Below are 22,249 nucleotides of genomic sequence, written 5' to 3' on the forward strand. Positions count from 1 at the left end.
TGCCTCTTTAACACAGGAGGCTGTGCTCTGACCCTCGTGGGGTGGGGGTGAGCCAGCCCTGCCTTCTGAAACCAGGGTAATCCCGCCGAAGTCACCCCCACCGCCCTCCTCCTGCTGTCAGGCGGGGATTAGAGAGCAGGCCGGTGGATTAACCAGTTCATTTCGTCACACCTTCTCCCACCAGCCGCTCTCCTGGAAGCCTGCGGCTCAGGTAGGGCGGCCCCTCTGCAGGGCAGAGAAGGGACCCCCACACACACTGGGCATTGCAGCCAGGACCCGACTGGAGGCTGGGGAACCCCAGGCTTTCCCCGACCCGGAAGGCAGAAGGCTCGGGGCCTTGCCAGGGATCTGGGCAGACAGAGCTCGGGGTCTGAGGCTGCTCTCTCCTCTCCCTGGCCCGACCCCAGCAGGGGCACCTTGCCCGGACCCCCCAGGGTCCACCCAGCTCCCAGCTCCACCCACGGCAAGATGCCCTCCCACCGGTGGCCAGAGGCCTGGGCCTCCCTGCAGAAGACGGTGGTCACCCTGTGCCTGCTGTGCAGCACGTCCCTGTCCCCCACGTGGGGGCAGGCCAGGATTCCTCTGGAAACGTAAGCCTCAAGAGCCCCCCCCCATAAACCCCCCCCCCCCCCCCCCCCCCAGCCAACCTCAACCCTCGGCCTCCCCCAGCCTCCAGGCTCTCCAGGGCTCAGCTGCCTGCTCCCCCTGTCTTGCTGTGAAGACCTTTTCTTCACCGGCCTCTTCTCTTCCCCAAATCTCTGCCATATGGGGCCCTACCGTCACCCCCTGCCCAGACACCTGACAGTCCTAGGAGAACTGAGCACAGGGGCCCACACTCTTCCTGGGACGGCAGGCAGTGTCCCCAGACCCTGAGGGCAAGGCTCCTTCCAGGGCGATCACACACTGAGGCAGCTGCAGTAGGAGCTGAGCTGCTGGACGTGACCATCTCAGCTCCACAAGGATTCGTTAGGAAACATTCTGAGAGGGTGAAGCGGTCCTAAACCGACCAATAGCTCTGCAGCCAGGAGCCAGGTGGATGTGCACGGTGGGGGCCGGGGGGTGTCTCCATTCCCTTTCTACACCTGCCTGCCTCCCTCCAGTCCCCAGTCCTACATCCTGTCACTAAAACCAGCTCCAGGGAAGCTATCGGTCATTCACACTTTGGTATAATCTAACTTAATGTGTGACTCTCTGGGGGTGTCTGGCCTCTAGTCCTTAGTTCTGGCGGTTCCGTTAAGGCCAGTTCTGATCCGTGTGGGAGCAGAACATTCAGGACTCAAGGGGCTACCTGCTCATCACACCTGAGCCCAGGAGGACAGCCAGCCTCGTGTCTGACAGAGGGGGTCCTGCAGCCCCACGAACACCTGGGGTTTGTGTGGAGCTGAGCTAAGGCGGGCTTTGAGCAGCTCTGTCCCCGTCGAGGGATCCCACCTCTAGCTGTTACAGGCCTGGTGCTGCCAGGTGCTCCGCAGATGACCCTCCAGTCCACACAGTGAGGTGGGGAACGGTCTCCTGACTCTGCAGTAGAGGAAACGAGCTCAGAGAGGTCAGACGGCCACCCCACACTCACGCAGCCTGCAAATGGCAGTGCCACACTTGAACTCGAGTCGGCCTGGCTGGGACCTCACCTCCACACCCCCTGCCAGTCTGAACCCTTCATGGTGGGGGGAGGTGTTGAGAGTAACCGTCATCCCGGAGCACACCCCAGCTAACAGTACAGGCAAGCTCCAGGGACAGGCTGAGCGCCGGCTAGCGAAGGCTGGAGCCCAGGCCTGCGTAGAGGGGACCGGCCACACGGGGCGCCCGAGCGTCCGCCGAGGGGAGGGCCCACAGCCACGCCCGTGTCTGCACGCGCCCACCGCCCTGCAGCCAGACCTCCCCCGGGCTCCGGATCCCTGCCCCCCAGTGAATCCTTCCCAGTCTTTCCCCCCAGAGACCGGCGCCTCCCCCACGCCTTCGCCTCCCACTCAGGGCTCGGCTTCTCCTGCCTGCCCGGCTTCTCCCACCTCCCAGATCTGTTCCCACCAGGACCCCCAAAGGTCTCCCTGCCCAACCCAGTACACACTCCTGGCTTCACCTCCTGGCCTGCTCCCGACACTCGGCTCTCCCTTCTTGAGTCTCAGCGCTCTCCCGGGTCTGCCCGGGCGCCCACGTTAACCTTTGTCTTCCTCTAACGCCCCTTTCCCGCCGTCGGCCCCGGGAGCGCCGCTGCTCCCCGGGGTTTGTCCTTCACTCACAGACCTTCTCAGCCAGCACCCCCTCCCTGTGAGCCCGTCCGCCTCAGAACCCCGGCTCCCACCCACCAACCAGTGACCCCCAGCCCTGACTCCACCTGCTAGACCCACATTCCGCTGCCACGGGCTGCTCTTCCTGAACATCACCGGAGCTTTGAAATTCAACTTTGTGTCTTTCCAGATACAATACGAGGGACTTACCTGGCAGTCCAGTGGTTAAGACCTTCCAGTGCCCGGGCTGGGGGAGGGGAGTCAGATGGAGGTTCGATCCCGGGTGGGGGGAGCTAAGCTCCCACCTGCCTCGCAGCCAAAACACTGAAACATAAAACAGAAGCAATATTGTAACAAGTTCAATAAAGACTTTAAAAATGGTCCACATCCCCCACCCCCCAAAAAAAGATGCAGTGTGTTGGGTGCTTTCTGGGGCTGGGCAGCTCACAGCCGCCCAACGGCACCCAGTAGCCCTGCCGCAGGGACCTCCCCTCCTGCCTCTCCCGAGCTGCACGCGTCACCTTCTGCCCTCCCCAACTTGCTCCCCGATCGTCCTGATCGTCTTAATTTTATTCAATAATACCACCATCGGCGCAACCACCCAAGCTGGAGACCTGGAAGCCATTTTGTTACCGAGCCCAAGCGTGTACTGCTCGCCACACAACAGGCCAGTCAATCGAGAGACAAGTCGTTGGGGCAAAGAAATGGCGACTCTATTCGGAAAGCCAGCAGACCGAGAGGGCAGTGGACCAGTGTCCCAAAGACCTGTCTCACCCGGGTTGGAATTCAGGCTGCTGTTATACTAAAGGGGAGGTGGTGTGTTCGGTTGTTGCCAACTTCTTGGTGCCAGGAATCCTTTGTTCTTACAGCTGTCCACATAGGTCAGGTCATGTTGTTTCTATAAACCTCAAACAAGGAAATTCCCTGGTGGTCCAGTGGTTAGGACTTGGTGCTCTCACTGCTGTGGCCTGGGTTTAATCCCTGGTGGGAGAACTATGATCCCCCAAGCCGCGCCTCTCAGACAAAGAAAGAAAAAAAGAAAAACCTCCAACAAGGCAAATGTTACTCTCTCTTCTGCAACTTTTTATCTCTATATGCATGAAAAGTGCTACACCTTGAAAGGTCAGAGTCTTGAGAATGGGCTGTCCTGTATATTTCAGGCTATAGGCAACCTTAACTTGTAGCAAAAGCAATAGAATACAAAGGTTAAAATAAAAGAAACAGATCCACCGTGGAGTCAGGTTTGTTCATCCCTGTTCCAGTTTTTGACCCCTCCAAGCTCCTCTGTCCTCTCTACCTAGAGTTCTCGGCCAAGTCTCTTTGATGGGGGAGACTCTCCCAGACTTCAACACTGAGTCAGAGCCCACCTCTGCCAGGAAGCCTTCCCTCACCACCACCACCCCTCCCCCAGCTTCGATGGTGCCCCTTCAAACGTGCATGGCGCCCTCTGTACGTGGAGGGGTGTCGCTCTAACTGTTCCACAAAGGCAAAGACTGGGCACCGTTCCTGCCTGTGCACGATGCCCAGCACATAGTAGGGCCTCGATCATTGTCGGTTGAGTGACCGAACGAATGCTGACCTTGGCATGATCACGTGGGGGAACTCCTTTTGCTCCACCTGGAGAGGCTCAGGCACAGCCCCGTGTGGCCTCACCCCCAACCAAGGGCGGGATCTCGGGGCACTTGTGGGGGCGGGTCTCTCCGTGAGGCTGCCTCACCCTCCTGCCCGCCGGCCCCGGCCTCTCAGACTCGGCTCAGAGCCTCGGCCTCCCTGCCTCACGCGCCCTGCGCAGGGCAGCTGGGGGACGACTGGCCGAGGAGCTGCAGCTGTGTGAGTCCTCGGGGTCCCCCACCCTGCCTGGTCAACCCCGACCTCGTCCCTTCTTCTCCAGCCCTCAGGGGGCGGGGGCTAGGCTTGGCTCCGGGCGGTCAACCCCTGCCCCCCAGCAAGGGTGTTGGCATCACAGTGTGGCTGCCAAGCCTGATGGGTCCTCTGGGCCCCTGCCCTGGCCGGGAGGGACCACAGCTGCCGGTGTGTTTTCCTGGGTGTACGTCAGGGTGTGTGATTGCGTGTGTGCATCTGTGTATACGTGTGTGTGTTATGTGTGTCCCTGCATGTTTGTGCGGGTTTGTGTATGTGCACCGGTGGGTGTCTCTGTATGTAGACACTTGCCTCCTGTGTGTGCGCATCTCTGCGTGTGTCTCCTTGTGTGTGCTCACGCGTGAGTGCACACACACGTACTCCCACCGTCCTGCAGAGTGAAGCTGTGGGCAGATACCTTCGGCAGGGACCTGTATGACACTGTCACCAAGTACTCGGGCTCCCTCCTGCTGCAGAAGGTCAGTGACCGCCCCCCCTCACCCTGGGGCTCCCGGGGCAGCTGGCGTTAAGCCGTCCTGGTGGAGAAGCAGGATGTCTGGGTGTGAGGGCTCTTGGGGGTCATCTAACCCAACCCCCATTTCAGATAGGGAAACTGAGGCCCAGAGAAGGGAATGATTTGCCCAAGACACAGAGCAAGTCGGGGGGTGGGGTGCACAGTACGGTCGGGTGGCCAAGAGTGTAGTGTCAGCTCAGGGGCCTGGGAAACCCACGCCTAGATGAGATGGGGGAAAGAGATGGTGGGGTGAGGAACAAAGGGGAGAAGAAGCAGGAGCTGGTGGACCGGACACAGGCCTGCTGCCTCGGGGTAGAGAGAGGTCGGTGGGAAGACCCTCAGACAGAGAGCCGCCCACCCAGTGCTCGACCTGCCGCCACGTCTCCAAGCACTAGAGAGCCACCGGGGCCCAGTGAGTCCAGTCCGGCCCCGCCTGGCCCCTGGGCAGGAGCTGAGCTGCCTGTGCACAGGCTGACAGCCGGCTTCTCGCTCAGCCCCCACAAGCTCCCATCCCGCTGGTATCCCGACTCCCAGGCCAGTGCTGAGGATGGCGCTGCCGTCCTGCTGTGAGTCGCTGAGATCAATAGTCACCATCTCAGCCTCACTGCAGCTTCAGCACCTTTCTCTAAGTGCTGCGGAAAGGGGAGCCTCTGGCTTTTATGGCCGTGCTTGTCCCCTCCCCCAGGCTGGGGGCCCGCTGTCCTGACCGCAGGGCCGCAGCAGCAATGCCGGCTCCCCTCGCCACCGCACACAGGCTCCCCCCACCCTGTGGCCGTTCTGGGTAAAAGCCTTGCACGTGACGCATCTTACAGTTTGGGGAACTGAGTAACTCGTGCCCAGGTGGCACCCAGGACACACGGTGAGGGAGTACCTCCCGGGGGCCCAGATGGCGACTCAGCGGCCCTCTTAATGCCCCCAGGCCCACTGGCCGAGAATCAGGCAGCACCCACCCCTGCAGCGCATGGGGGGCACAGACACCACGAGCCTCACAGCCCCTGAGAGCAGCCCCTGCGCTGGCTGTGTGACCTCGGTCAAGCTCACGACCTCTCTGGGCCTCAGCCTCCCTCTGAAGGATGTGAATCGGAGGACATCTGATAAGAGGTGTCTCTCGTCGGTTGTTGGGGGAGGTTTTACGAGGACGGAGGGCCATGCTGGCCCCAGTGTGAATGCACCAGTGGGAGGATGGAGGCCGCCGGCAGCCGGGGATGGACGTCCAGGTACAAGACGACAGGTGTGTGTCTCTCCACGTCCCCTGAACAGAAATACAAGGACGTGGAGCCCAGTCTGAAGATCAAGGAGGTGGATGGCTTGGAGCTGGTGAGGAAGTTCTCAGAGGACATGGAGACCATGCTCCGCAGGAAAGTGGCGGCCGTCCAGGTGCTCAGGCCTGCGGGCTGATGGGACACGGAACCCCCTCCCTGAGCCCCGCTACACCACCTTCTCCTGCCTTGTAGCCCATGAGCCACAAGACCCTTGTAAAGGACGGGGTGGGGGGCAAGCGGAGAGTGGAGAGGGCCAGGCGGGCACCCTGCCTTAGGGAACAGCCTCCAGGGTTGGAGGGTCAACCACGGTGCTGAGAAGGACCTGCGTCAGGACCTCCGGTTCAGTGATGGGACAGAGCAGGGCAGAGTGAGGGCGTAGGAGTCACGGGCTGAGTGAATGGCGGGGGCTGGAGGGTGGGAGCGTAGGGGGGTGAGAGCGGGTGGCGTGAACTCCCTCTCTCCTCCCCCAGCCTCTCCCCTCCTGCCACACAGACCCGCCCTTCATGGCACCCAAGTGCTGCCCTGATGGGGGCCCAGGGCCCAGGTGTTTCGTCACTGCACAGCCACCTGGCTTGGCCTGGTAGAAACGGGACGTGTCACTTCCCTGGCATGAAGTGCTTCCCTGACCCCTGTGGGGACCTGGCTGGTGTAAACCAGCAGGTGCTGTGTGCCAGGAATTGGCCACCCCAGACCAGCGTTATCTCCTCCTTTGGGGGGTCCAGGAGAACAAGGAGGGAGGAGAGGGGTCTGGGCTGCGGACCCGCTGGGGAGGCCGAGGTTGTGCAGACGATGCGCGAGGGTGGCCGTGGTGGGGGGACAGGCTGCAGCCCCACCGGTGTCCGCCCATTTCCCCGCCTCCCTGCAGGTTGCCAGGGCCCCCTCTCCCACCTGTGACGATTTGCAGCCTCTTCTCTGCAGGCTTAGTTAGGGCAGGGGCTCTTAGCGTCAGGAAGCAATGAGGGATACCTGGGGACCACCCACAGCAGGGGAGGCTGACCCCCAGAGAAGCCAACACAGTTGTAACACCCGCCTCCTTCAGTCAGCTGGCCTGGGCGGAGTGCAGACGCCGGGGCACAGGGATGCCTCTCTTCAGGTGCCAGCCCTCCTGGCGCCAGAGCACAAGAGGTCCTGAGACACCTCCAGAGCCCGGGGCGCTGGGCTCCGGGGGCTCCAGGGGCACCGCATCCTTTCCACGGCCTCAACACGGAAAACCAACCCGGGGGGCACTTGCTCTGTGGACCTTCTCCAAGCTTGAGGCCCTGCTCCCTGCTGGGGGTGCCCCCAGGGCCACAGCCACGGACCCTTCTATGAGGGTGCCCGTGGGGAAATTGCCTGGAGAGCGGCACTCAAATAATCTTTGCCCCATGGAATTTCTTCATCACATCTCGGCATTGGGGGTCGGGAGTAGGGAAGCAAGGAGGGCCCTCCCTCCTTGTTGGGGATAACGCTGGTTCTGCCCAGTGTACACGAGTGTAAATAGAGACCCGGAGGGCAGCGGCTCCCCCTGGCAAAGTCAGCTTAGGAGCTCTGGTCTCCTTTCCCCCACCCCCGGGTTTACTGAGGTATAATTGACAATCAAAAGTTGTGTATACTAAGATGTACAACCTGATGGCCCGATATACACAACCATTGTGAAACAGTCACCCCAACCAAGCCAGCCACCTTATCCATCACTCACAAATGGTAATTGTATTAAGGATACAATGCATTAAGGATAAATGGTATTTTCCTCCCTCCCTTCCTTCTTCCCTCCCTCCCCACCCCTTTCTTTCTTTTTGTATGAGAGGTGAGAACGCCCAAGAACAACCCTCTTAGCAAAGGTCAAGCACACCCTACAATATTGTCACCTAAGCCACCTTGCTGTGCATCAGCTCTCCACAATTCACTCATCTTGCACAGCTGAGACTCTGTACCCCTCGACCAGCGCCCATTTCACCCTCCCTCAGACCCTGGCAACCGCCATTCTACCCTCTGTTTCTAGGAGTTTGACTAGTTTAGATCCACAGTAAGTGACTCCATGCAGTATGTGCCTTCCTGCATCCAGCTGATTTCACTTGGCCTGACGTCTTCCAGGTGCACCCAGGTTGTCACAGATGGACCAATTTCCATTTGGAAAGAGCCCAAATGTCCACCAGCTGTTGAGCAGATAAACAAAAAGTGGGCTATCCATAAAATGGAATATTATTCAGAAATAAAAAGAAATGATCCCACGTGCCTCAGAGCAATTAAGCCCGTGCACCGCAGCTACTGAGCCCGTGGGTCACAACTACTGAAGCCCGTGCTCCTAGAGCCCATGCTCCGAAACAAGAGGAGCGCCACTCGCCGCAACTGGAGAAAGCCCGCGCGCAGCAACGAAGACCCGACGCAGCCAAAAATAATAAATAAATTAAATAAATAAATTACTAAGAAAAAAAAAGAAATGAATACATGTTAAACATGTCTGATACATGTTAAAATATGGATGAACCTTGGAAACATTGTGCTAAGTGAGAGACTCCAGACACAGAAGGTCAAACACTGGCTGACTCCACCTTTGGCTGCTGACTGTGTACAGACTGAATACAGAGGGAGAGAGACACACAGACACACATTTTAATAGACTCTATTTCTTAAAGCAGTTTCAGGTTGACAGCAAAATTGTGAAGAAAGTACAGAGAGTTTCCATTTACCCCCCTCCACAAACACAGCCCCCCCAAAACTATCCACACGCCCACCAGACGGTGTGTTTGTACAATTAACGAACCTACGCTGACACGTCATTGTCACCCAAAGTCCGCAGTCTGCATGACGGTTCGCTCTCGGCGGTGTACGTTCCGGGCGTTTGGACAAACGTATGACGACGTGTCTCCATCACCAGAGATCACACAGAGTAGTCTCCCTGCGCTAAGAAATCCTGCTTGCCGGCTACTCATCCATCCCTCCCCACAAACCCCTGGCGACCACTGACCTTTGTGCTGTGTCCCTAGCCTCACCTTCCCCACAATGTCATGTAGCTGGAAGGACTGGCTTCCTGTCCCTGTGACATGCACCTGCCTTCGGGCTACTGTGACTCATGACGCTGTGAGCATTCGTGCGCAGGTGCTGGTCCGAGAGTCTGTCCCCAGTTCTCGCGGGTGGGCCCTGGCAGTGGACCTTACGGGGCCTCTGGCCTCCTTCCCGCACTGACTCTCCCCTTCCCATCCCCGCCCGCAGAATCTGGTCGAGGCTGCCGAGGAGGCCGACCTGAACCACGAATTCAACGAGTCCCTGGTGGTGAGTCGTCCCCTCCCACAGCCCTGGGAGGTACGGTGCCTAATGTCCCAGCGCCCCAGGGGCTGGGGCCGCCTGAGGGTGGGACATGGGGTGGGAATTGCATAGGCCCGGCTCCATCTTTCAATGTGCACCGGTTTGTATGACGCTGTAGAGGTTTCATTCTGAACCACTGTATCTGAGGAGACATTTATGGCTGGCCAGAGGCCAGGCTGCAGGCCTTCTCTTCAGAGGGAAGCCCCCTGCAGGGACCCCCATTTTGTCCCCCAGGAGCCCTCCCCCACTGCAAGATCTCGGGGTGCTGGCCAGGCTGCCTCCATCTGTCCACCTCTCCCTGAATCTGTGTCCGCCTGTCAGTCTCCAGCGCTGGCTGCGTCCACATACGCCAAAGTGGGGACTGAAGCCATAATCTAGACAGTTTACACCAAAACCCAGAAGAACCAACCATCCGATCCAATGTCTGGATGGGTATTTGCCCCGAATCAGTGATCGTGGCCGGAATCCTCCACCAGTGTGGACGTGGCGGTCAGTCTGTCCGATATCCATCGCGTGTCGCTCTCTCTCTCTCTCTCTCCCCCCTTCCCCTCCCTGGGCCCCCTGCCCTCCCGTCTTCTCGGTGTCGCCCTAGTTTAACTATTACAACTCTGTCCTCATCAATGAGAAGGACGCAGGCGGAGCCTACGTGGAGCTGGGGGCCGAGTTCGTCCTGGAGGCCAACGCGCACTTCAGCAACCTGCTGGTGAACACGTCTCTGAGCAGCGTGCAGCTGCCCACCAATGTCTACAACAAAGGTGACCGCCAGGACCCCAGCCCGCAGCCCCGCCCGGAGCAAACGGAGGTCCCTGGGGAGGGGGAAGAGGAGTGCGGGTGTGGACAGCAGTCGTGGGCGGCGTCGCTGCAGGCTGTGGGCACACGGGTGTGTGTGTGTGTGTGTGTGCACGCGTGTTCCGCGGGGGAAGACTGATCTCGTTTCCCCTGCACTTCCTCCTATAATCGTACCCTTCAGACCCGGATATTTTGAATGGAATCTACATGTCCGAAGCCTTGAACCCTGTCTTTGTGGAGAACTTCCAGAGAGACCCGACGCTGACCTGGCAGTACTTTGGCAGCTCGACAGGGTTCTTCCGCATCTACCCAGGTGAGGCCGCTGGGAGGCATCTCCACGGTCCTCGGGGCTCCGTCTCTGGGAACAAGGCGACGGAGGCACTGGAGATGGACCCTGGTCCAAAAGCGCCTCCAACCCCCCTCCGTCCCCTTCACAACCTGATAAGCACACTTTCAAGCTGATGAAGGAATGAACAAATGACGCCTCGGTAAGCAGCCAGTAAGCGCCCACCTGGACGCTTGTCCTGTGAGAAGCACATGGGAGGCGGAAAGGAGGGCAAAGCAATTCCCATCTTCACTGGAGAAGTGGGGCAGAGTCACTCATTCAGCAGCGGGGAAGGAAGCGTCACAGGCTAGCGGCCAACCCAGCAGGCAGCGGGGAAGCCCCCTCGTCTACCAACGAACAGAAAACGGAAGCCCCTTCCACGGGGCCTCCAAGAGCGCTGCCTTCTTTTATTTCTCATTTAAAACAATTCACCACCACAGCTCATGCCCACTCGTCTTATTTTAGCCCCCTGTCCAGAAAGCCTTAATATTGCCCTGTTTTCTGAGATAGGAACCGGAAGGTGTGGCTGGCCAGGGTTCTGGACCTCCTCAATCAATAGAAATTGACAAGAGGCCAGACAAGAAACTCAGGCAAGGCTCTACTGGGGCCCCTGCTGCGGCAGAGAGAGTGAGAGCAACAGGTTCCCTTGCTCACCCCCTGGGGGGTGTAGGGGCGAGGCGAGCTGGTTCCTTATATGGGGTGAAGGTAGGGGTGTGTCCAGGGGTCGGGCTGGACGCACGGCTTAGGTGTTTTGCCCTCCCCCTTCTGGTGTTGAGAGCAGGGGGCATGCCCAGTACCCTGCTTTTGCTCCCGGCCCTTCAGAAGTGGCAGTTGGGTTTTTTTGGTCTTTTTGTATCGTGTTGTCCATAATTTGCCCCAGCTCTGCAGGCACGCAGGTATTTTTAGTCCTTCATAGTTTCTTTGTTGCTGGAGGAAACGTCTCTCCAGGTGCAAGCACTGCAGCAGAGGGTCCCAGGTGCCAGGTCCCAGCCTGTCTCAAAGGGTCCTGAGGACAGCCATGTGTGTCCCCTGGGCCTCTCTTAGGAGGAGCACAAAGTGACCTCAGGGCTCACCGGTCCCCCTCAGTGGTACCTCTTGTCTCTGCCCAAATCCACAACAAGCCATTTGGTTCTTTTCCTGTTCTCTGGAGTCTTGATGAACAAGTTCATCCCTCTTCCATGGAACAGCCCTTCAGATGCTTGAAGACAACTCCCATGTCCCTCAAGCCTTCCCCAGGGTGGAAATCCCGCCACATCGGGGCTTTCAGAGCCGTCAACGTGTGTGCAAGCACAAAACTTGCCCATTTGTAAACCAGGTTGTCGCTGTTGCTGCTGAGTTGCAGGAGTTCTCTATGCATTCCGGATATTTCCTCCTATTCTATGGCGGCCTTTGCACTCCGTCGACTGTGTCCTCTGATACACGGAAGTTGTTGCCTGTGCTTTCTGGTGTCAGCGTAGTGTTTTAGTTATTGTATTGTCTGCTTCTCAATATTTTTGTATTCCCCTGTGATTTCTTCTTTGATCTCTCAGTTATTTAACTGTGTGCTTTTTAAATTTCCAAATACATAGGGATTTGATATTTATCTTTTTAGTATAAATTCCTAGTTCAGTTGCTTTGCAGTCAGAGGACACAGTGTATGTGGTACTGAATATATGAAGTTAGCTGGGATTTAGTTAATAGCCTAGTATGTCATCACGTTGTGTAAATATTCCATGTGTGCTTTAATCGCTGGATGAAAACTTCTGCTACGTCATTAGATCAGGCTTGTCAACCGTATTGTTTAGATTTTCTGTGTCTTTGCTGGTGTTGTGTCTGCTTGACTCTTGTTAGCCCTTATGACACCTTTTAAGTCTGTTTTGTCGGTATTCATAGCGTGATACTAGTATGTTCTCAGTTGGTATTTGCCAGACATATATATTTTTTTTCCATCCTTTTACTTCCAATCTTCTATGTCATTTTGTTTTAGCCATATCTCTTGAAAATAGCTTATAGCTTTTTAATTTTTATGCAAACTGACAACCTCTTTTACCATTTCGCAAGTTAAGCACATTTCCATGTATTATGTTGATATATTTGGACATGCTATTATCTTATTTTTTAAATTTCTACTCATCCCTCTAGTTTTATGTTTCCTTTCTTCATCTTTTTTAATGATTTATGTTTTTTGATAAATCTCCCCTACCCCTTCCTTCTCTTTTTTCTGTCAGTTTGGAGCTTATTCCTCTGTTCCCATTCTTTTAGTAATTAGCCCTGCTGTTTTATCAAGCTTTTTTTTTTTTTTTTTGCGGTACGCGGGCCGCTCCCGTTGCGGAGCACAGGCTCTGGACGCGCAGGCTCAGCGGCCATGGCTCACGGGCCCAGCCGCTCCGCAGCATGTGGGATCTTCCTGGACCGGGGCACAAACCCATGTCCCCTGCATCAGCAGGCGGAGTCCCTCAACCACTGCGCCACCAGGGAAGCCCTCAAGCATTTTTAACATGCGATATAACAATTAAAATACTATTTCCACCCTCCTCGCAGCCAAAAAAGGGCTTTAGAACTCTCCCACTTGCACCTCCACCTCCCCACCCTGACTTATTTTCATCTAATGTTTCCCTGTTTTTATCCCTGCAAATTAGATACTCTCACTGTTGATATTTGATACAAACATCCCTTGTGTGAGTTCCCAGGCGCTCTCTCTAGGTTCTGGGAAAGCAAGACCATAGCAATGAACATCACTCCCACAAGACTCCTAGGCGAGCAAAGCTTTTTATCGAAAGGAGAGCTGGTGCAGCAGAAGGAGGGAAAGGGCGCCAGCTCCCTGAGGACGTCTAGGGAGGGGGTTAAAGGCCGCGCCGGGGACGGTGCAGGAGCCGATCAGTTCGCGCTCGATTCTCGGGTTGGTTGGCGTCCGAGTGAGGTTTCGAGCCTCGTCCACCCGGTTTCAGCCAGTCTGGGGCCCACGTGCCCGCGGTCAGCAGTTCTCATCGGTGGTGTCTGCTTCCTGCAGAAACAACTCAGGAACGTGTGCAGGCCTTTCTCTGTGTCTCTCGGGGAACTGGGAGTTCGGTGACTCTGCTAGCTGGGGGGTGATCGCCCGCGTTGTCCTTTGGAAACCATGTACCTACATCAGTGGAGCAGAGACAGAGCTCATCTCTTACTCCTGTGGGTCTCCGTTCACTGAGCGCTTTGCTTCACGGGCCTGTGGAGCCCTCTTCCTAGAGGCCACCCTCGGTCCTTTACACAACGGCCACGCTCTCGCCTCCCTGTCTCAGCAGCGCCCGTCATCCCGGGAGGACGCATCTCATGGTTCTTGCCTCGCTGCCTCTCACCCACAGGGGCCTGTTTCTGATGCACGTGGTGACCTTGGCTTGTGGGGCCCGACTTGGGAAAGCTTCCCTCAAGAGGGTTGACCTCTGTTTCTGCTCGGGGTTGAGGGCACCCCACCTGGGACCACCAAAGCCCTCTTCTAAGGTTTGGGTTCAGAGCCAAGAACTTCCGCCTCAGCCGCCCCTCTCCGTTGCTGTGCCGGGAATCCTGGGAAGGCCTGACCTTGGGGAGCTTAGTCTCGTAGCCAAATCACCTCCCCCCGCAGCTAACAGGAAGGACGCAAGCACCAGCAGCTGATCTGCCTGGAGGCAGGTGGGCCGCAGCTCAGAGCCCCGGCTCTCGCCTGCTCTGTGCACGCTCTGCTGGACGCTAAATAAAAGTCACACCCCTGGGCCTCCCCGTCTAGTTTGATGGGAAGTTTAGCCCCACCGATGAGTCCAGGAACCACGTGGCTGGGTGGGGGGGCGGGGTCCTACCTATGAAATTAACCCAACTCTGGATCGGCGCCGCTGGGAGGTGAGTGTCCCTCCAAGAGCCGGCCTCCCTCAGTTCACAGGGGCTGACCCACTGCCCTGGGGGTCCTGGCCGTGCCGGGTGTCAGCACCCAGGCGGAAGCTCTGGAGCAGCCTCTCGGGCCAGCGAAGAAGCCAGACTTTCTTTCCCCAGGCATCAAATGGACGCCTGATGAGAACGGGGTCATCACCTTCGACTGCCGGAACCGCGGCTGGTAAGCGTCCCCGGGGCGAGGCCTCAGGGGCCAGCATCTTTCTGTAGCCTCGGGTGTTGCCTCGTTCTCCTGCCCTGAGCCCACCCCCGCCCCCAGGGCCGCAGGTAGAACTAATCCAACACAGGAGAAGAAGAGTGTCCTTCTGCATCCCTCTCCCCCGACCCCGTCCCCCCCGTCCCCCTACAGCTGCTCCGCTCCAGCCCTGACCGCATGTGTCTCCCCTGCCCCAAACCTCCTCCCAGGGCTCTGAGCTGTCTTCGCACCAGGCTCTCCCCTCCGTCCTCACCCCTCCTCTGGCAGATCTGTAACCCAGTCTGAGGGGGCATCCAGCTCCCTCCCTTCCCACTGCCAGCACCCCGGGACCAGGGCTGGCCCGAAACAAAGAGGACAAGGGTCACCATGAGCACTTGACCATTCGATGGGCACAGTCCCAGCCACGGCACCCGAAATGGCTCCAGAACGGAGTGGTTCCGGACCTGAGAAACCCCGGGCGTTGACCTGAACTTTGAGCCAGAGTCTGAATGGAAACCAGGGGGACCCGGTCGGCGGCGGTTCTGGCTCGGCTCTCCCACCGTCGGCCTGTCCCTTCCTTTCTGCTAAAGGTACATACAAGCTGCCACGTCCCCGAAGGACATCGTGATCGTGATGGACACGAGCGGCAGCATGAAGGGGCTGCGGATGGCCATCGCCAAGCACACGGTCTCCACCATCCTGGACACGCTGGGGGAAAACGACTTCGTGAACATCATCTCGGTAAACTCGCCTTCCCGTTCCAGAAAACCCGTCCTCTGCCTGCACCGGAATGACCTGTACTTACGGCCACCCGATGCTTCGTGCTGTGAAGGACCCTATCCCCTGAAGCTGGGACTCCCCACCCAAGACAGGCTTCCAGGCGTCCACAGTTTCTGAAATTACGTGGGAAACGCATATGTCCGTTTCTCGGAGTTGGTAGATTTACTCAGGTTCTCAGACGAGGCTGGGGTCCAGTCCAGATGAAGGGGTATCCGAGTAGATCCCTAACTCAGCCCCGCCCATGTGCCCTTGCCTGGCGCCACCGGGGAGAAGCCTCCTGCATCTGCAGGATGGGTGATCCCAGGGCCCTACTTCCATCCTCCCCAAATCCAGGCAGGTCGGGAGGAGGGGCCAGCAGCCCCTGGTCCTGCTTTCACAGCGACTCTCCTGAGGGTCGCTCCACCTGCCCCCAAAAGGTGATGAAGTGGAGGGACAAACAGAAGGAAATGGGAGAGAAGAGTTAGGTAACTCCTGGTCTCCGTGAGCCCCAGGGATGGACGGCACCCAGCTGGCCTCCTGGGAAGATGCCAAGGGCCAGGATTTGAGGGAGAACGTTTAGAGTTAAGGCCCTACTGTTCCCTCCCCTCTACTCAGAGAAAATTGCCCAAAACCTGGGGTCCCCCAAGGTCATATTACACAGGGGCCTGGGTGACCCCACCCCTGGCCCACCGTGAGTTGCGAGCTCCGTCACTGGGCCCTGACTTTCCCAACTGATCTTGTGTGTTCTGCCCTCTGCAGTACAACGACTACATCCACTACATCGAGCCTTGTTTTAAAGGGATCCTGGTCCAGGCGGATCGGGACAACAGAGAGGTGAGTATACCTGTGCTGGTCCAGCATCTCCATCCAGGGGTGAGGGTGGCCCTGCACCCGGCCACTCACACCCTCTCGGCTTACCCTGGGGGCATCTGAGAGACATCCGCTGCAGGGGTCCAGCCATGAAAGTAGGGGGTGGGTCCTGCAATCTTGTTCTTCTGGGTGAATAGCTCTGCGCAGCCTCTGAAAGTACGACCAAAGGGGAAGGTTCCCTGGTCCACTGACCGGCTGACCCTCCCCCATCCTCTTCCCCGGGACAGCACTTCAAACAGCTGGTGGACAAGCTGATGGTCAAAGGTGTGGGGGTCGTGGGCCAAGCCCTCAGTGAGGCCTTCCAGATCCTGCAGCAGGTACGGCAGCTGGCGGAGCAGGGGCGCTGGGGTGGTGAGGGGAGATGGGGAGTCATGGCCACGTCCTCCACACAGTTCCAAGAGGCCGGGCAAGGAAGCCTGTGCAACCAGGCCATCATGCTGATCACCGATGGGGCCGTGGAGGACCACAGGACAGTGCTGGAGAAATACAACTGGCCGCACCGCAAGGTTCCTCCCTGGGCGGGTGGCCGGGGGCCGGGGGAGCGCCTCCTTCTGCCGTGTCCACACGCCCCACCCCGTGAGCCCCAGGCCCCGAGCGAGGGCACGGTAGAGACAGAAGACTGCTGGCTGTGAGCCCCGCCGGGCAAGCCTTCACGCCGGGCGGGCATCCCGGCGAGCCTGGGCCCCGGGCCCTTCCTGATGCAAAGGGGTGAAAGTGCGGAATCCAGAGACCCGGTCCCAGATTCAGACACAGACACGGTCAGGCCTCTCGCAGCCGGGACTCTGCTGAGTCCGCCGTGTCTCGTCCGCCAGGTCCGGCTCTTCACTTACCTGATCGGGAAGGAAGGAAGTTTTGCTGGCCGCCTGAAGTGGATCGCGTGCAATAACAGAGGTGGGTGACGCCGCGTGAGGCGGGGCGCCGGCGGCCTCACCTGAGCGCAGGTGGGAGGGCGTCCCCGGACCCCGCAGGTGCTGAGCTGGGCCTCCCACACAGGGACCCAGAGCAAAGGTGACAGCATCCGCCCCCCTCCTGCTGAGACAAAGCAAGACCCATGTCGATCGCTCCCTGCGGGGCTCTCACCCCCGTGACACCTCCCGCAGCGCGCCTGGAGGTGGTGACTCCCGTTCTGCTGTCTCTTCAAATAAGCCTTATCCAGACTGCCACACGGAAAACCATGTAGACATGGGCCCGACCTTTCAATGTCAGTCGTCTCTGATGTCCAGCCTCCGTTCCTGCTGCCGCAGATGAAGCCCGTGTGCTCTGTTTCTGCTCCAGACAAAAGGCAGAGACCGTCATTTTCTTTAGATTAAGGTTTTGTGTGTGGCAGCCCTCATCTGTCTCTGGCCAGAACCAAGACCCGGTTCCTCAATCCCAGCAGGACGTCTGAGAACCTGCTGTGGGTGGCTGACTCTCCCGGCCCTAGGGGGTCGACGTGGTCAGGAAGGCCCGGTCCAGTCGGGGAGGCGCACACATGAGCATCCGGGACGGGACCTCTGCATTGCGCTGAGGGGCAGAGGGGCACAGGCTGCCCAGGGTTCTGGGCGAGGGGCGAGCCCTCCGCGTTTGGGGGGTCCGGGCGGGCCTCCTGAAGGACAGGGTTCTAAGGTGAGACAGAAAGAAGTGGTAGGAGTGAGTCAGATGCAGAGAGCGGGGAAGGGTGTTCTGGGCCGAGGGAAGAGCATGGTCAAAGGGTCCGAGACAAGAGGCACCCTGGGAATGAAAGCTGTCCCATTCCCCAGAGCTGGCGACAGTGCTCTGTGGGAGGTGACGAGCGGTCACGTGATAAATCGTCACAGCCTTGTAAAGCTTCTCACCGCTGTGGTCTCTCCCATTGCGGAGCACAGGCTCTGGACGCACAGGCTCAGCGGCCATGGCTCACGGGCCCAGCCACTCTGCGGCATGTGGGATCTTCCCGGACCGGGGCACGAACCCGTGTCCCCCGCATCGGCAGGCGGACTCCCAACCACTGTGCCACCAGGGAAGCCCGGCATTTGCTCTTTTAAATACCGCCTCAGCTGCGGCCCCCTCCCCGTAACTGAGGGACGACAGCAGTCAGGGAAAGGAGGAAGTGGGGCTCTCAGAAAACAGACCCGGGACAGAGCTGCCTGCAGGCACCCCTGAGGACAGCCCTGCGGGGAGTGAGGGGTGGCCTCGCGCCCTGAGTTGAGGCCCTGCTGCTCGGGCAGGGGGAGCATCAAGGTCCTGCCAAGTCCAGTCAGGGCCAGGCCTTCGTGTCCCCGCAGCACCACTGGCCTCCAGCTACCCCGGGAGAGGGCCGCCTTGGGAAAAGTGGTACCTAGCGGCCCAGGGCAGCTCCCAGCCAGGGGCCCGGCCAAGAGCCGTCGCGGCTGGGGGGTGCGCAGGCCCTGCATCCACGGCCCTACGCCCCTCCCCTCCACAGGCTACTACACGCAGATCTCCACTCTGGCGGACGCCCAGGAGAACGTGATGGAATACCTGCATGTGCTCAGCCGGCCCATGGTCATCAACCACGACCATGACATCACCTGGACCGAAGCCTACATGGACAGCAAGGTGGGGCCCCAGGGAGTGAGAGGTGACTCCTGGGTTGGGAGTGGGGTGGGCAGAGCACGTCCTGGAGAGACACTGGGGGAGCGACACCTTGGCCCGGGAGCCCCGGGAGCAGACCACCCCCCCAGGGCCGCACCCCCGTGGACAGAGCCGTCTGCTGCAGACTCATCCCTCCCTTTTCCCATAATCCTCACCTGCTCTGGGAAGAAAGGGGACCAACCAGTGATTCAGGACACTACGGCTTAACCAGCGGCCTCCCTCAGGGCCCAAGTTTCCAACAAGACCTCCTGTAGTTCTCCCCCATGCAGGACCAGACACGGAAGGTAGACAGTCAGATGAGATGTCGGGGAAGGGACCTTCCTGGCACGCCTCAAACCCAACACAGACGCAGACACCTGCTCCAGCAGCGTCATAGCAGGCTGGGATTAAGAGACATCTGGAAATAGTGGCTTCGATAGGAGAGAAGTGTGTGTCCCCCTCACGTAAAAGGGGACACGTAAAAAGTGGATGACGAGCCCCCTGGCCCCTTCCCGCTGCCCCCTGCCCCCTGCCATCCCTGGGGTCCACATAGTCCAGGTGGCTAGTGGGGTCAGGACGACTGCGGACGAATTCTAGGCTTCAGGTGGAGGAAGGGGGGGGCACACCCCACCTTTAAGAGAAATGTCGAGGCACTCTTACCTGACACTTAATCTGGCATCTCAGTGACCAGAACTTGTCCCCTGTTGACTCCTTGGCCTGTCCTCTTGCTGTCTGAGCCTCTGTTTCTGGGCTCATGCACAGATGGGCTGGTCCCACGGGTGCACCCTCATCCTTGGCATGGCCGAGACCAGAGGCCTGGGTGAGCCTGGGTGTGCTCAGGGGCTGGGCCGCACATTCGGGGCTCTGGGGCCCGCTCCGGCTTAGGGCTTCATTCGCTGAGTGACGTCAGCCCGCTCTCCTGTCCGGCCTTCCCCGCTCCAGCCTTTCCCCCAGCTGTCTTCATGCAGAGAAGGGAAGCCTCCTTGGGGATTTCTTCCTCCCGTTGGAAGGTGCCCCTGAGTTGTGGTTCAAGTGGCGGCTTGGGTCCCCAGTCTGTGGACACTGCCCTCCGCTCGTCCCCCCTGACAGCTCTCTACCCGCAGGCGCAGAGCATGGCGCTGCTGACCACCGTGGCCATGCCTGTCTTCAGCAAGAAGAACGAGACGGTAAGTGTCTGCTCACGAGCGGCTGCCCGGCTTAGAGCTCCAGCCGCTGCCTGGCGTCGTTAGACCTGTGGCTCTTGACGTGGCCTCAGAGCCGCCTTGGGAGGGTTTAAGGTCAGGTTCCAGGCCCTGTGCCCAAGTAGCCATGTCAGAATCTCTGGGTCGGGAGGGGATGGGGCAGGGGCCACACTTCCGGAAGCCGCCCCGTGATTCTGTTCATCCAGCCTGGCGCTGACCCGCTGCTCTGGACTTGGGACCCTGGCTTGGGGATCAGGGCCAGAGGGGTCACCTGCCAGGCTTCCGGCAAAAGCACACGGAACCTGCTAGTGTGGGCAGGCCCTGGCTTGTTCGTAAAGGCTCTGGTGGGGAGTGTGGGAGCCGTCCGTCCTCTACCTGGCCAGGGAGTATTTCCTCATGGGCTCCGGTGGGGAGTGAGAGCCGTCCATCCTCTACCTGGCCAGGGAGTATTTCCTCACGGGCTCTGGTGGGGGGTGTGGGAGCCGTCCGTCCTCTACCTGGCCAGGGAGTATTCCCTCACGGGCCCTGGGCGTTTCAGGGCCCCTAGATGAGGGGCCCTGGGATCCCAGTACTTCAGCCTCTCCTGTGAAAGCTCATATTTCATTCAACTTTGTAGTTCATTTAAATATTAAACTTAAATGTTAATACTGGACATTAATCTTCCCAGCGGCTGAGATTACTCCTGGGGCCTCTTCTAGTAGGTTCTAGATTTGTATTCCAGGGAGCTCTGCCTAAAATCTAACTGCAGAGCAAAGACCACCTTAGGTCCAAGTGGCTTCCTCTTCCGGGCTCTGGAAAGGCCGTGGGTTCAGTTTGGCCTCGTGCATGGGAAGCCTGGTCCCCCCTGAAGCTGGCATTTCCTTCCAGCGATCCCACGGCATCCTCCTGGGTGTGGTGGGCTCTGACGTGGCCCTGAGAGAGCTGATGAAGCTGGCGCCCCAGTACAAGGTGAGCCCGGTCAGGCCCCCAGGTAGGGTCACGGGCCTCCCAGGAGACACCCCACCAGGCTCTGGAGGCTCCCTGCAGGCACTGCAGCCAAGCTCACAGCTGGGACGGGGCCTGCGGCCGCCCCTCAGCCCCACCCCAATGTCACACCCCCGACGCCCTATTCCCCCTCCCCGGACACCCCACCCCCAGACATCCCCCCATCCTGCCCCCCACATCCCACCCCCGGACATCCCGCCCTTAGAGACGTTTGGGCACAGAGCAGGGGAACCGAAACTTGGGCCCCTGGGACGCTTGGTCACGGCAGCCGCGACGTGCTCTGTGGCCTTCGGCACGTCTGTGCCGTCCTGGTCCGCCTGCGCACCACGCAGCCCCATCTGGGGAGGAGCGAGGCTGTGTAATCAAAGCCCCAGAGCAGTGGTGGAAGGAGGCAGGTGGTGACGTTCGTTGTTATGGTCACTGCCGACTGGAGCAGCTGGAGCAGAATTCAGAGTGAGCGGCTGGAAGCTGCCCAGCTTGTTCATACTGTCGCCAAAACGGGGCTGTGAGAGGTGGTCTTCCCGCCCGTGGCCCCGCCCCCTGCCCGGCCCCAGTCCTCCTGCACAGATACCCCCTGACCCCCTCCATCCCTGTCTTCCTAGCTCGGGGTGCACGGCTATGCCTTTTTGAGCACTAACAATGGCTACATCCTCTCACATCCTGACCTTCGACCCCTGGTAGGTACCGATCCTATTTGCCTCGGGGGTCTTAACTGTGCGGGATGTGGGGGTAGTTCATACAGACGGTTAAAACAATGAACACGCCTTCAGCTCCATTGAAGAACCCGATGGACTACAGGAAAAAAATTAAGTCATGGTCCCTGTTTTCAAATTGCTTATGATCTAGCAGGAGAGACAAGGCAGAAATGCACGAACTGGTAGCAGCCAGTCTGCAGGGAGCCTGTCATGAGTGTGCAGTGTCCCTGGAGGACGTGTCCCTGGAGGACCCGTCCCCTTCCCCGTTGTCACCCCGTCAGTCACCCCACGCTCTGTCTTGGAGTCTGACCGTGTGTCCCCAGATCGCCAGGGGCCACCCCAAGGGCGTAAGTGCCAAGTTAACACTACAAACGGCAGGAGGCGTCCCCCACGAGCTGGGGAGCAGAGCTGAGGCTGCCCTGAGGATGTGTCCCCAGGGCTCCTGCCCCCTTCCAGCTCCCTCCGTCCCAAGGCGGGAGCCCATGGCGTTTTCACCTGCGTTCAGATGAGCGGCCGAGGCCAGGAGAGAAAGCAGCAGCCTTTTATCTAAGGTGCTGCCTCCCCGGCCGGGGGGCTCCCCGAGACCTCCATCCGTGGCAGTAGTGGCCACACCTCCCAGTGTGGTTGTTGGGAAGCGGGGAGGGGAGTTGGGGTCCCAGCGGCATCGCGACCCTTCCCCTCCACCAGTCCCCTCTGGAGTCAAGGTTGGCACTGAGGACAGCAGCACCGCGGGCGCCTTTCCGAGCTCTCTCCTGCCCAGGTGCCACGGAGAGACCAGCCTAGGCCACACTGCTGTCCGTTCGGGTCAGACGGACGCTGAGTGACCAAAGGCACTGATTGAGCTATTTAAGGAAACGCTAGGGGTTCAGAGTTGAGAGAGACCAAGAACACTGACCTCTACC

At 59.1% G+C, this 22,249-nt stretch overlaps 1 protein-coding gene across 1 annotated transcript in view; it reads left to right on the forward strand.

The window, feature by feature from the left end:
- Positions 1 to 468: 468 nt before the first annotated feature.
- The window catches only part of CACNA2D4 (calcium voltage-gated channel auxiliary subunit alpha2delta 4), an 86,076-nt gene continuing 64,295 nt past the window's right edge, over positions 469 to 22,249 (forward strand). Inside the window, exons 1-16 of the mRNA XM_027093178.1 lie at positions 469 to 590; positions 4,483 to 4,564; positions 5,860 to 5,976; positions 9,054 to 9,113; positions 9,739 to 9,901; positions 10,117 to 10,248; positions 14,236 to 14,296; positions 14,899 to 15,049; positions 15,827 to 15,901; positions 16,165 to 16,254; positions 16,330 to 16,443; positions 16,750 to 16,828; positions 18,339 to 18,487; positions 19,591 to 19,653; positions 20,536 to 20,616; positions 21,255 to 21,329. Coding sequence (XP_026948979.1) covers positions 469 to 590; positions 4,483 to 4,564; positions 5,860 to 5,976; positions 9,054 to 9,113; positions 9,739 to 9,901; positions 10,117 to 10,248; positions 14,236 to 14,296; positions 14,899 to 15,049; positions 15,827 to 15,901; positions 16,165 to 16,254; positions 16,330 to 16,443; positions 16,750 to 16,828; positions 18,339 to 18,487; positions 19,591 to 19,653; positions 20,536 to 20,616; positions 21,255 to 21,329 — 1,614 coding nt within the window. The remainder of the gene's footprint in view (positions 591 to 4,482; positions 4,565 to 5,859; positions 5,977 to 9,053; positions 9,114 to 9,738; positions 9,902 to 10,116; positions 10,249 to 14,235; positions 14,297 to 14,898; positions 15,050 to 15,826; positions 15,902 to 16,164; positions 16,255 to 16,329; positions 16,444 to 16,749; positions 16,829 to 18,338; positions 18,488 to 19,590; positions 19,654 to 20,535; positions 20,617 to 21,254; positions 21,330 to 22,249) is intronic.

Source organism: Aethalodelphis obliquidens, unplaced genomic scaffold, assembly GCF_003676395.1.
Source record: "Aethalodelphis obliquidens isolate GAN/ISIS:26980383/991018 unplaced genomic scaffold, ASM367639v1 scaffold83, whole genome shotgun sequence".
NCBI classification, from domain to species: domain Eukaryota; kingdom Metazoa; phylum Chordata; class Mammalia; order Artiodactyla; family Delphinidae; genus Aethalodelphis; species Aethalodelphis obliquidens.